We start from the raw sequence: 12,442 nt of genomic DNA on the forward strand, positions 1-12,442 counted from the left end.
TCCTTAAGAAGAGAGGTCACGCTTCCATAAATATCAGAGCAAACCATGATCAGTGCTATCTGCCCTGATTATAAACGAACCTAAAAATAGAAGCAGCCCGTCACTTTGAACAATCAGAGTGCAGCACTGTTCACATCTAACTCCAGCAGATGGCGTAACAAACCAAGAGGCACAAGGAGAGAGCGAGTAAGCGAGTGATGGTAGAACGAGAGAGGCTCTCCACACTATCACACCTTATCATCCTGGCTCTTCGGCTATGCACCTGCAACCTCTCCTTGGAGCCCCCCTTCTTATCATCCTCCTCTTTTTTCCGCCCTCCGCCCGGCGGTCGGACTGAGGTAGTGCGCGCTCAGCAGCGGGAGTGCGCAAAGCGGTCGGCATGCACCTGGAGAGAAACCGCCCCGCCAAGCCGGCCAAGGGCTTAACCAGAGACGCAGCAGGATGCGGAACGATGCTCTAACGACAGTGATATAGCAGCAGAGCACCGGGTGGATATCAGAGCTGCAGCATGGGCGTGGGAAAGAGGCGCAATGACAGCGATGTGATTCCACAGATATAAGAAGGGTGGGTGGGGGGAACCCGAGTTACGTTTGGACCAGAGTTGTGCATTTGAAAGCTTCGATTTGGTTGCTCTAAAATTCATCAGACACAACACTTTGTTTTACCTCCCGGTCTACCTTCACCGGAGTTTAAAGGGATGGAGAAAAGCGCACAGCAGCAGTCCAAAAGCGCAGAGAGACCAGCAGAGGACATCTCCAAAATACCCGATGAGGAGCTGCTGAAGTGGGGTAAAGAGGAGCTGGTGAGGCGGCTGCGGAGGGCAGAAGCAGAAAAAAGGGGCGTCATCGTGGAGCACGGCAATCTGATGCGGGAGGTGAACCGGAGACTCCAACAACACCTGAACGAGATACGGAGTTTGAAGGTGAGGTCGGGTGGTGCTGATGAAGGGGATCCCGGGGAGCCAGGCTGTGCCAGGGCCCGTGTGGGGTTTCTTCCAATGTGTAGACTATGTGTAGACAGCCTACTGACTGAAACAAGTGTGGGCTCTGCATGAGAAGAAATACGGCCAGGTTACAGGGGTAGATTTAAGGTCAAATTTAGCTTTAAATAAGCAGATTAAACCTGTTGCTTCTCCATGCAGGAATTTGGAAACATTAATAAAAGGAAAATTGTACCTTGTACCTCTGTTTTATGGTTTATTATTATGTGCTAAACAACATATTAACTTAGAACAGGTTTTCTGAGAAACTATTTTGTAATGCATTTTTTTTTTAAATTTTCTGCACTAAAAAATCAGTTAGTGGAGCTGGTAGACTAATACTGCCAATTATCATTGACTGAAGCTCCAGTTTCATTAGTGGTTACGTATTGGTTGCGTCCTTGACAAACCATTTTATCCTTTAACCAATAAAATGTTGAAGAATAGATAAAATTGTCCATCATTCTGCCCTGCCTCCCTAATAGTCCAGAAGCTAAAGACACACACAGACACACACAGACACACACACAGAGACACAGAGAGACACACAGAGACACACACACACACACACACACACACACGTAATCTTCTTCATCAAAGCTTCATTCATAGCAGGAATGACTATGTAATCTCTCTATGTGCTTCTGTGCTGTGTGTGTGTGTGTGTGTGTGTGTGTGTGTGTGTGTGTGTGTGTGTGTGTGTGTGTGTGTGTGTGTGTGTGCGCGCGTGCTCTGTGTAAACCAGGACGTGAACCAGAAACTGCAGGAGGACAACCAGGAGCTGAGGGACCTGTGCTGCTTCCTGGATGACGACCGGCAGAAAGGGAAGCGGGTGTCGCGGGAATGGCAGCGATTGGGTCGCTACAGCGCTGGCCTGATGAGGAAGGAAGTGGCTATCTATTTGCAGAAGCTTAAGGAGCTGGAGCAGCGGCAGATGGAGGTGATCCGGGAGAACCTGGAGCTTAAGGAGGTGTGCCTCATGTTAGAAGAGGAGAGGGCCACAGTTGTGGCTGCAAGCACAGGGGGAAGTGGTGGTGGTCAGGGAGGGCCTGGCTGCAGGAGCTCCATTGACAGTCAAAGTAGCCTGTCTCAGCTGGGCGGTGGCATGCCTACACCAGGCCTGTTGCGGGATGTTGGCGATGGAAGCAGCACCTCCAGCGCAGGGAGCACAGACAGCCCAGATAACCCTCACCATAAACCCTCCCCTCTTGGCTCCAATTCAAGCCCTGGATCTGGCTCAAGATGCAGCTCTTCAGGACAAAAGAGAGATGTTTGTGAATTCAGCGGGAGGAGGCGCAGCTCCACCACGGAGTACCACACCTTTCCCCAGTCCTGCCGGCCCCGTGGAGGTTCCCTCACCAACCTAGAGCTTCACAGCTTTCGAGGACACAGCCCAGAGAAACACAGCAAGTCTCCTACCAGGCTACCTTGTGGCTCCCACTCCAAACCCTGCAGCTCTGACCTACTAGCACAGAAACAGCTACTGATGTCAGGACAGGCATCTCCAGGCAGTGACAAGGGCTCAGCTAAGTCCAGCCCAGATCTGAGTCAGCGACACCGGCAGGTAAACTCAGCAGGGGCTGGGAGTCCTGAAGCCAAGCAGGTAGCAATGGGCACACCTGAGCACCTGAGAAAAGGGCGGGTGATTGTGGGAAGTCCAGAGTCTATACGGCACCACTATCACTATCATCAGAGCCCAGGGGTGGAGCACAGCAAGGGGAAGTATAGTAGTGGCTCCCCTGGCAGGGATGGAAGTCACAGGAGACCAGCGGGTGAAGAGATTGCCCCCCACCACCAGAGTCTGTACAACGGTAGGCACATGGTAACTCTTATCTTGTATTTTTTCATTCATAAACCATTTTATGACACATAAATGAACACTTATACATTTATAGAGAGATGCACTAACATATTGTTTTATCTAACTAGAAAATGGTGGAAGCAAGTACTAATAATGACCAAATAGAGATATTTTTATCAATTACATGAGCCGTACATTCACAACAAGCATACAAACATTTGAATGTTTTCAACAATATACATTTATTGCATTTCTTTACTTAATGAGGATAAAGGGGGCGATGGCGCGATATGGCAGCCTCGCCTCTGTCAGTCTGCCCCAGGGCAGCTGTGGCTACAACTGTAGCTGCCTCCACCAGTGTGTGAATGTGAGAGTGAATGAATAGTGGTATTGTAAAGCGCTTTGAGGGGTCCCGAAAAGCACTATATAAAAATGCAATCCATTATTATTATTAAACTGTTTACTGTTTGGAGTCCATGTTAGCGGTGTGCCTATTAAAGCAACAAGATAAAGAATAGAATAGAATAGAATTAAACTTTATTGTCATTGCACATGCACAGGTACAGGGCAACGAAATGCAGTTTGCATCCATGCAGAAGTTCTTCAGTGATATAGATATATTACAATATATATTAGCAATAATATAGATATGTAAAGGAACTACATAGCTGATATCAATGCTTTAGTATTTGTTTGCCATCATCTCAGTATATTATTTTTTAACGTATTCCTTCAGATTGTTAAAACCTAATAGGCATATAGAAGATTTGTTATGTAAATACACCTTAGTCTATTTGATCTAATGCTTTTTTTTACTTGACCATTTTAATAATTTTCAACCAGGCTTCTACTCCCATATTCCACCTTTCATTTATATTATTTGTGATTCAGATTCATTTTTGTATATCTTTACATATATTAAAAAGTTGAGCCTTTCAATGTAAGTTAAATGAAAAAATATTAACTTATGGCTTATTTGCCAGTGTTCTCTGGGAAGTTTGTATTTATAACAACAAGCTTTTAGTTGCTAATATAATTAAAAAACAGAAAGAAGCACATGTAATACTTTTATTAACAATAACTCAGTTGACCAAAAACTGATGCAATATCAAAACAGTTCAGGAAGTGGAGAATGGAAGTGAGAATTTGTAGAGATAAATTCTCATTATTTTATAATCTTTCAGTATAAAAGATTATACAAACTAATGGACTGCTCATGGACTTTCTATGCTGTGGTACTCCCAAACTCTTAAGTGTAAAGTCACAGTAATGGATGACCTTGGTTCAAGGAAACACAAGACTGAGTTAACTCATAGAAACTGCTGAGGACTTAGCTAGGTTTAGACGTGGCCTATGAGCTAGACCTACAATTATAGTCGCACATACATGTTTGGATGCACATGCGCACACAGTGACAGCTGAAGGATGAGTAGACAGTATTTAGGCATGGAAACAAATAAAGAGAGTTTAACATGCATGTATATATAGTGTAGTATGCATGCAGGGACACAGGTAAGTGTGACTTTGTACCCATTCATTTTTATTAGCTCACATCTGACAGCTGCTCAGCTCTTCTGAAACGCTCACGTGGAATTTTTCCACATGCACACTGCACAGGCCCCTTCAATTTTTGACAGCAAAAGGACTCATGACATTCTTTGAAACAGCTGAGCGGATTTGAAATGCATTGGCTTGGCTTTTAAGCTTGACTTAATTTTGGCTTCCATTAAATATTCCAAAGTCCTCCCTTGTGACTCTTTGGTTTAGTTGTTTCTCTGTGTTTTTGAGTGTCGGCTTTGCATGTGAAAAACAGCATCGGCACAACAAGCTCACATCAACTAGGGTGGTCCAAAAAATCGATACTCACATATTAATTGATACTAAATTAAATCACTCAATTCATACAATATTACAGTGTTCACTTGCAACGATCGATATCTTCTAGCTGCACCGCTGCAGACAGACGGGCGTTCAGCTCCTCCCCTCACTAACAGTTGAAGTATTTAACATTCATGATATTGAACTACACTTTGGGATGATTTTTAGTGGTCAATAAATGTTTTCAAAACATTCATTTATAAATAGTTATAAAAAATGTTAACCTGGCTGGTGCACATGCACATTTAGCTCCTTAACTATTAGCAGTTACTCATTAGCCGCATTAGCCACCTGTTATAATTACGTAGCGGCTCGTGGACTTGAGTTGCAAATGGAATATTGAGCCATGGTTGTTGGCTGTGCAGAGCAGTGGGGGAACTGTTGCTGAACTGAGCAGAGTATCCAGAGAGTGGACGACTAATCCGAGCAAGCAGAATAAACTCGAGCAGAGCACCACAATCAGATGGTTTAAGGTCTGAAGAGCAAAGCTGAGGATGTTGAGAGCTGCAGACTGAGACGAAAAAGCGTAAATGGTAGATATGAGAGAGGCTACAGGCAGATGCAGACAAGATGATGAACTTTTTTTACTTTCACAATAATTTATTCAAATGTTTCTTATTTTGTTTTAAAATGCAGGAAGTGACTAGTTTAATCTTTCACAGTGAGCTTTAACTTTTCCATAATGCTCTTCTGCAGTCAATGAGTGGAGCATGATCTCCTCTGTAGTAGCAGCTTTGTATTCTAGAGTCACATATGAGGCCATCTGTCTGACAGCTTTGCCAAAGCTGGAACATGCAACAGAACAATGATCCCAAGGACACACCAGCAAATCACAATGCTCTAGTGTTGTCTGTCCAAAGGAATACTCTTGTGGTTTCTTCAGATGCAACTTTGCAAACCTTTGTGATGCTGCCATGTTCTCTTTAGAGAGAAAAGGCTTTCTCCTCAGTCTTTTTCTAATTGCACTGTCACGAACTTTAATATTTACATACTATCTGAGGATTTTAGGGTCTGAGATGCAAGTCTCTGGATTTTTGGAATTTCAAGGAGTCTACTACAGTCTGACCTTCTTCTGGAAAGTATTAACACACACCTGAATACTCCAGATGATCAAACTGCCAAAACGATTTGACAGAGGGGTGTCACACTTGTTGATCAACTAATCAAATGCATTGGATCTGCAGCAACTGGCTCTATCTAATCTCTAAATTACTTTTTTACATGTCTGTACAACCCAGGCCATTTTCATGATTTTTCTAATTTCACAGGATTGTATGTTGTGAATTCTTGGGCTAGACTGTCAACACAAACTATGACTGTTTTATTCTAAAACATCTGAAGAAGAATATTGCCTCATATTACAGCATATCACTTGTGCTGTAAAAAACATAGAGTTCATGAATAAATCATGTATTTTTAGGCCATAACACAATCTTTGTTTATCTCCTGCCCAAACCTGCCTCCCTACATCCAAAATGAAATTAGGTTTTGACACACAGTAGGAGAACCAGAGGGGACTGCAGAGGCAAGTGAGGAAGTGGTTAGAACCATACTGAAGTGGCTCAGTCTTAAAATAGGTTCAGAAGACGGCGATCTTACACCAGAAATTGGCCACATTTTAAATCAGGGTAGACAGTTCAGATACCACCAAGTATATGAATTACAATGGCACATGTTTTTATAATTTTGTACATCACCGTAGTAGAATTTAAATCAAACAATCAAGATGTGACTTAAGTACAGTCTTTCAGCTTTATTTCTCAAGGTTGAACTAAACAACTGTTTCAAACAGACATCTATTTTTATACACAGTTCTCACTGCCAGGATTAAAAGTTGTGATGGACAGGGCTTAGCAGCGACTGACCTTTCAAAATAAGAGGGAACATAACTAATTTGAAAATATGCATGAGGGCTATATAAATAAGGAAAGTGTGATTTGTCAAACGTACACGTGACACAGTGGGGAGTGACAAATCTTATCATGCTCTATGTCTGTCTGCTTGTGCAGTGGCTCGTTTACATAAAAAATGGCAAATGCTGTCTTAAAAATCCTCATATTCCCGGGAGATCCTTGTTTCTAGCCTTCAGTAATGAAGCTCATGGCTGCTGTAGGACATACTAGTTCAGCACTAGTATAAGTAGAACAAAATGAAGTGTTCTTGATTTAATTTGTGTATTTTCAATCTGTTATTTTAAACAATAGTTAAAAAGTATGATGCACACTATCACTTTGCCATTGTAAGACAACATTAAAGGTTGCAGTTAGGTCTTTGTATTTAGCACTACATTACAAAGTGCACATGACCCTTCCTACTGAAACATGACTGTATAAATACTGTGTTGTGGTAGTCTAGCATCAGTAATGATTTCTACTGTGCTGAGTGGAAGTGCTCTATATTACAGCTGAGACCATGGGAAATAGCTTTGTACCTTAGGTGGACACAGGATGCCTGACTCAGCTATTACTAGGAAACAATAGTGGCTGGATGTACTGTACTGTAAACTGAGATGCTGCACAACTTTTCACACATCCTACTATGAAAGAGAACAAAGCATATGCTTTTGGTAGAATTTACAGTATAGAAAATCACAAGCTCCTCAGAAGTTTTCTGTCTATTAGCTCTCAGAGAGAATAGCAAGTAACAAAAAGATGCATAGACCTAAAAAAATAAATCGATCTGAAAAATGAGTCGGATGCTATGAAACCCGGTCTGGTTATAAATGGTTTAACTAAGAACACGGATGTCACCATAGCTGAAATTTTAGCTGCAGGAGACTAAATTCAGGAGGCAGGAACAGAAATGCTGATTTAGTTTATTAAGATTTAATTTGCTCCAAATTGAGACTTAATGAGTTTTTTGGCATTAAAATGAAGTTAAATGCTCTTTGTAGATATTCAGAGGGAAATGCTGTTGCAGGAAGAGTTGCAGGGAAGCTGAAGCTTAAAGTGAATGAATCTGGATTATACACACTATGGTGAAGAAATCAACAACACACTCTTCAATAAGCCAAACAAAGTATTATCTGACCAAATATGCAGCTGGCCTCATCCCAAAAAAGTCACAAAAATGGTGCCAAAATGACTTTCTGTTGCCTTTCGAATCCAGCATTTTCATACATATACATGAAACACAGCGGTGGGGCAGAGGCATCTTGTTCTACCCATTTAAGAGACACAAGCTTTCAGCACACCTGTGATGTGTGTAAGTTTTTATGAGCTTTTAAATATGTTTAGGCCCTAAATAAGATATTTATTTGTGTAAATAATAAGATACAACAGGGCCTTCAAACTATCAGTGCTCAGGTGTTTATCTCTAAAAGCATATAAATAGTTTTTTTTAATTACCCTCACTTTGGTTACCTACATACATTGATATATACATAATTCAATTCAATTCAATTTTATTTATATAGCGCCAAATCACAACATAAGTCGCCTCAAGGCGCTTCATAGATACAGAGAAAAACCCAACAATCATATGACCCCCTATGAGCAAGCACTTTGGCAACAGTGGGAAGGAAAAACTCCCTTTTAACAGGAAGAAACCTCCGGCAGAACCAGGCTCAGGGAGGGGCGGGGCCATCTGCTGCGACCGGTTGGGGTGAGAGAAAGAAGACAGGATAAAAGACATGCTGTGGAAGAGAGACAGAGGTTAATAACAGATATGATTCAATGCAGAGAGGTCTGTTAACACAGTGAGCGAGAAAGGTGACTGGAAAGGAAAAACTCAATGCATCATGGGAATCCCCCGGCAGCCTACGTCTATTGCAGCATAACTAAGGGAGGATTCAGGGTCACCTGGTCCAGCCCTAACTATATGCTTTAGCAAAAAGGAAAGTTTGAAGCCTAATCTTAAAAGTAGAGATAGTGTCTGTCTCCTGAATCCAAACTGGAAGCTGGTTCCACAGAAGAGGGGCCTGGAAACTGAAGGCTCTCCCTCCCATTCTACTTTTAAATACTCTAGGAACAACAAGTAGGCCTGCAGCGCGAGAGCGAAGTGCTCTAATAGGGTGATATGGTACTACAAGGTCATTAAGATAAGATGGGGCCTGATTATTTAAGACCTTGTATGTGAGGAGCAGGATTTTGAATTCAATTCTGGATTTAACAGGAAGCCAATGAAGGGAAGCCAAAACAGGAGAAATCTGCTCTCTCTTTCTAGTCCCTGTCAGGACTCTTGCTGCAGCATTTTGGATTAGCTGAAGGCTTTTCAGCGAGTTTTTTGGACATCCTGATAATAATGAATTACAGTAGTCCAGCCTGGAAGTAATAAATGCATGAACTAGTTTTTCAGCGTCACTCTGAGACAGGATATTTCTAATTTTAGAGATGTTGCGCAAATGGAAGAACGCAGTCTTACATATTTGTTTAATATGTGCATTGAAGGACATGTCCTGGTCAAAAATGACTCCAAGGTTCCTCACAGCGTTACTGGAGGCCAAGGTAATGCCATCCAGAGTAAGAATCTGCTTAGATACCATATTTCTAAGCTTTTCAGGGCCGAGTACAATAACCTCAGTTTGATCTGAATTAAGAAGCAGAAAGTTAGCGGCCATCCAGGTCTTTATGTCTTTAAGACATTCCTGCAGTTTAACTAATTGGTGTGTGTTATCTGTACGTATATATATATATATATATATATATATATATATATATATATATATATATATATATATATATATATATATATATATATATATATAAATTAATAACTGATGCTATGCTAACTAAATAATTCTTTACAAATATTTCAGTCACTACAGACTGTTGGCTGGACCTGCACTTGCTGCCCATTCTACCTCAAGTGGTATGATAGAAGAACATCCAGAGTTTTAGCTCCTTGTGACATCCAAGTGTTGTTGCTGCACTACAAATTGGATATGTTTGGACTTATTTAGTATTAGTAGAAATAATTCATTGGTTATTTTATAAAAGAATTATTATTCATTCTACTTTTTTTTCTTTGATTGGTTCATGAAATGATCACTGCAACGTTCTTATCCTCTTATTCTTTAAGATCATCTATCTCTTCTACTGCTCATTCATTCTGCTTCTGCTTCCTTTGTGCTGTCTCCTTTCTGTCTACTTCATGCCTTTGGACTATAGCAGTTGGATAATACAAATTCTTAACTGAAGCTCTTCACTTCTTGTTGCAAACTTACACACAGCCAGTCTAAATCTTCATTAAGCAAGTTCCATCAAGGGCCAGCACCTTTACAAATTGAGGTCATTAACATCAATATGCTCTCTGCTCTCCAGTCTTGGTGCACTAAATAATTGACTAGGCGCTATGTAATTTTCACCCTTTATAGTAGCACTGCTATGCTGGTATCAGTATATGGTGTCTATGTAATGTGACCCTCAGGCTGTCTACTGGGACTGTAATTGAGGTATGTCAATTGTAGAGATATACACATTAAATGATATTAGATACAGTACTTTATCATGACAAATGACACTGAATGAACTGTAAAAAAAAAAAAAAAAAATTACACATAACATATAATGTAATTACAAGGAGGTATTTCTGTAGTCTATTGATACTAGATAGTGGAAAAGGGGTGGGATTAAATAAGCTTATGCTTCTTCCTGCTCCTTTTTGAACATGAACGTTATTTGGAGTTGTGGTTGCTCGTTTTCCTTTTGTTTTTCTTTGTTCATTTGTCTCTTTTAATTCTATTTTGTTGTACTTTTTCAACATGTTCAAAATAAAGATTCAATCAACCAATCAACCATAACTGGGTATAAATATACTCAAGTTTAAAGTTCGTCATATATTTTAATGCCATTTAAAGATATGTTATTTGCAACTATTCACTGATAGTGATTTTATTTTCGTTCATACTGCATGGGTAGAAGATGCCATGATACAATTTTAAATTTAATCATATAAAATCAGATGTGGGCTGTAGCAGTTATGGCATCTTTATTAAGGTAGGACAGTGAGCTTTTAGCACCTATTACACTATTTCAAAGGGGGAAAAAAGAGCTGTGCTTCAGTAAATATTCATTGTTATTCTGAGGGATATACAGTGCATCTAGAAAGTATTGACAGTGCTTGGCATGTTCCACATTTAGTCATGTTTACATCACAATATTTTATTCATGACATAAATCATGAAAAAAAAATCTGTTGCATTTGTGATATCGCTGTGGTTTTTTTTATGTCATACGGTACGGGAGGAAATTTCTGGGAATTATGCACGGATTGCATTCTGCAGCTAAACAATCAACTGTGCAATGTTCAAATTTATTCATGGCCGCACCAAAAAGAAAACAGAAAATGAGAAAAAAAGCATGTTGGCAATGCTTCAGATAGAAAAAAATATATTTTGGTATTACCTGCCTTTCTAGGAACATGTTTTTGACACAGTTTGTATGGTGCTTTGATTTCTTGGCAGACCTTAAGTAGTAAAATATCTCCACACTACCGACTTCCTTAGACCCATCTTTTCAGCAAATAAGGATCCTTGTCTTATGAGCCTTGGGCTGCATCCATTGGGTTGTTAAATTTTCATTAAGGTTTTTTGTTGTTATTTTGTCTTTTATCTTGCCCATGCTCCTAGCAAGCTCAATGGCACAGATGCAGCAGCCCAAACATGTGTTGTTCCAACCACATGATTGATTTAGCGTGACACAATTCTCATTGTCAGTGGTTTTTTGTCTTATCAGTCAAAACATGGATGGAATGAGTTCTATCGACTTTACAATGACAACAGAAAAGTTATTTTAGCATAACTAGCTTTATCATTTCATTGATTAGTCCTAGATATAAAGGGCTGTTACAGTTCTTCTAAAGGGGGAAAATATATGTTAGTAAAATTGCAATCACCAATTATTAGTATTAGTATTTTTGTCTAGGAAATGATAAAATGTACATCCAGCATCCACAGCTCTATTTTGGCCCCTGGTTTATTGCACAGGATTTAAATCTGTTATCTCCTTCTGCTATCTCCTGAGCGAGCTTGTTATTATTGTGAAATCCAATAGTGCTATTTTTCTCAGTTCTGACAAAGCTCTTCTGGAGCTAGTGGGACCATACAATTGTTTTTTCTGGAGTATGAGGCATGATCAAAAAGCTCTAAGAATTACCTAGAAAAAATCTTACCTGATTTTATTTGGCCAATATCCTGTTCCCATTCTTCCCAGGCTTGTCCAGACAGCTGGACAAGTAACAGCTTTTTCAGATTGCTCCCTGGTCCCATTTTGATCCCTTACACTGTGCCCTCCACAGCTTTGACATGGTCAGCAAACTTTTGCAGGGAGCAAACACCAAATTCTCTTTCCAGCTGACCCAAATGGCCCAAGAGTCTCACTTTTCCAAACCTGAAGGCAGTACCTCACTTTGAGGATGAGCAAGAATAAGAGCATGCTTATCCAGTATTCACGGTGTTGTGCACAGTAAAACCCAGGGGGCAGTGTTATGCATGTTTCTATCATGCTATCACATGCTGGCCCAGAGCATGTTTAAAACACAGGGTTTTCAATACTATATACATTACATAATCTTCACTCATCACATGCCCTAGTCACAAGATTTATCTCCCTCTTCTGCTCCCCAAAGAAATGAAAAGAAGTTGAAGGATCTGCTTGGTTTGAGATAGACACATGTAGGATGTCTCTGTTAGTCCTTTTGTTTAGTGGTTTGAGCTGTTATATTGAGCCCAGCTGGTCTGGCTGTCAACTCAGGTTATATTTGTGCTGAATCAGATGGGAAAAATGAGTGTGCCAAACTCATTAGGCTCTGTAAATAGCCAGAACCCAAAGTACGGTCTAATGGCG

The 12,442-nt window shown here is 40.4% G+C and overlaps 1 protein-coding gene across 2 annotated transcripts in view; it reads left to right on the plus strand.

Annotated features, from left to right (window-relative positions):
• The first annotated feature begins 220 nt into the window (after positions 1-220).
• The window catches only part of LOC308388138 (uncharacterized protein), a 47,121-nt gene continuing 34,899 nt past the window's right edge, over positions 221-12,442 (plus strand). The window contains exons 1-2 of one of the 2 annotated variants that reach the window (XR_013970061.1): positions 221-922; positions 1,725-2,801. Coding sequence is in view for 1 of the 2 variants with exons in the window: in XM_080868665.1 (XP_080724791.1) it covers positions 698-922; positions 1,725-2,790 (1,291 nt within the window). In the remaining variant the exon portion in view is untranslated. The remainder of the gene's footprint in view (positions 923-1,724; positions 2,802-12,442) is intronic. The other variant, XM_080868665.1, reaches the window with a different exon arrangement.

Source organism: Rhamphochromis sp. 'chilingali' (assembly GCF_963969265.1).
Source record: "Rhamphochromis sp. 'chilingali' genome assembly, chromosome: 20".
NCBI classification, from domain to species: domain Eukaryota; kingdom Metazoa; phylum Chordata; class Actinopteri; order Cichliformes; family Cichlidae; genus Rhamphochromis; species Rhamphochromis sp. 'chilingali'.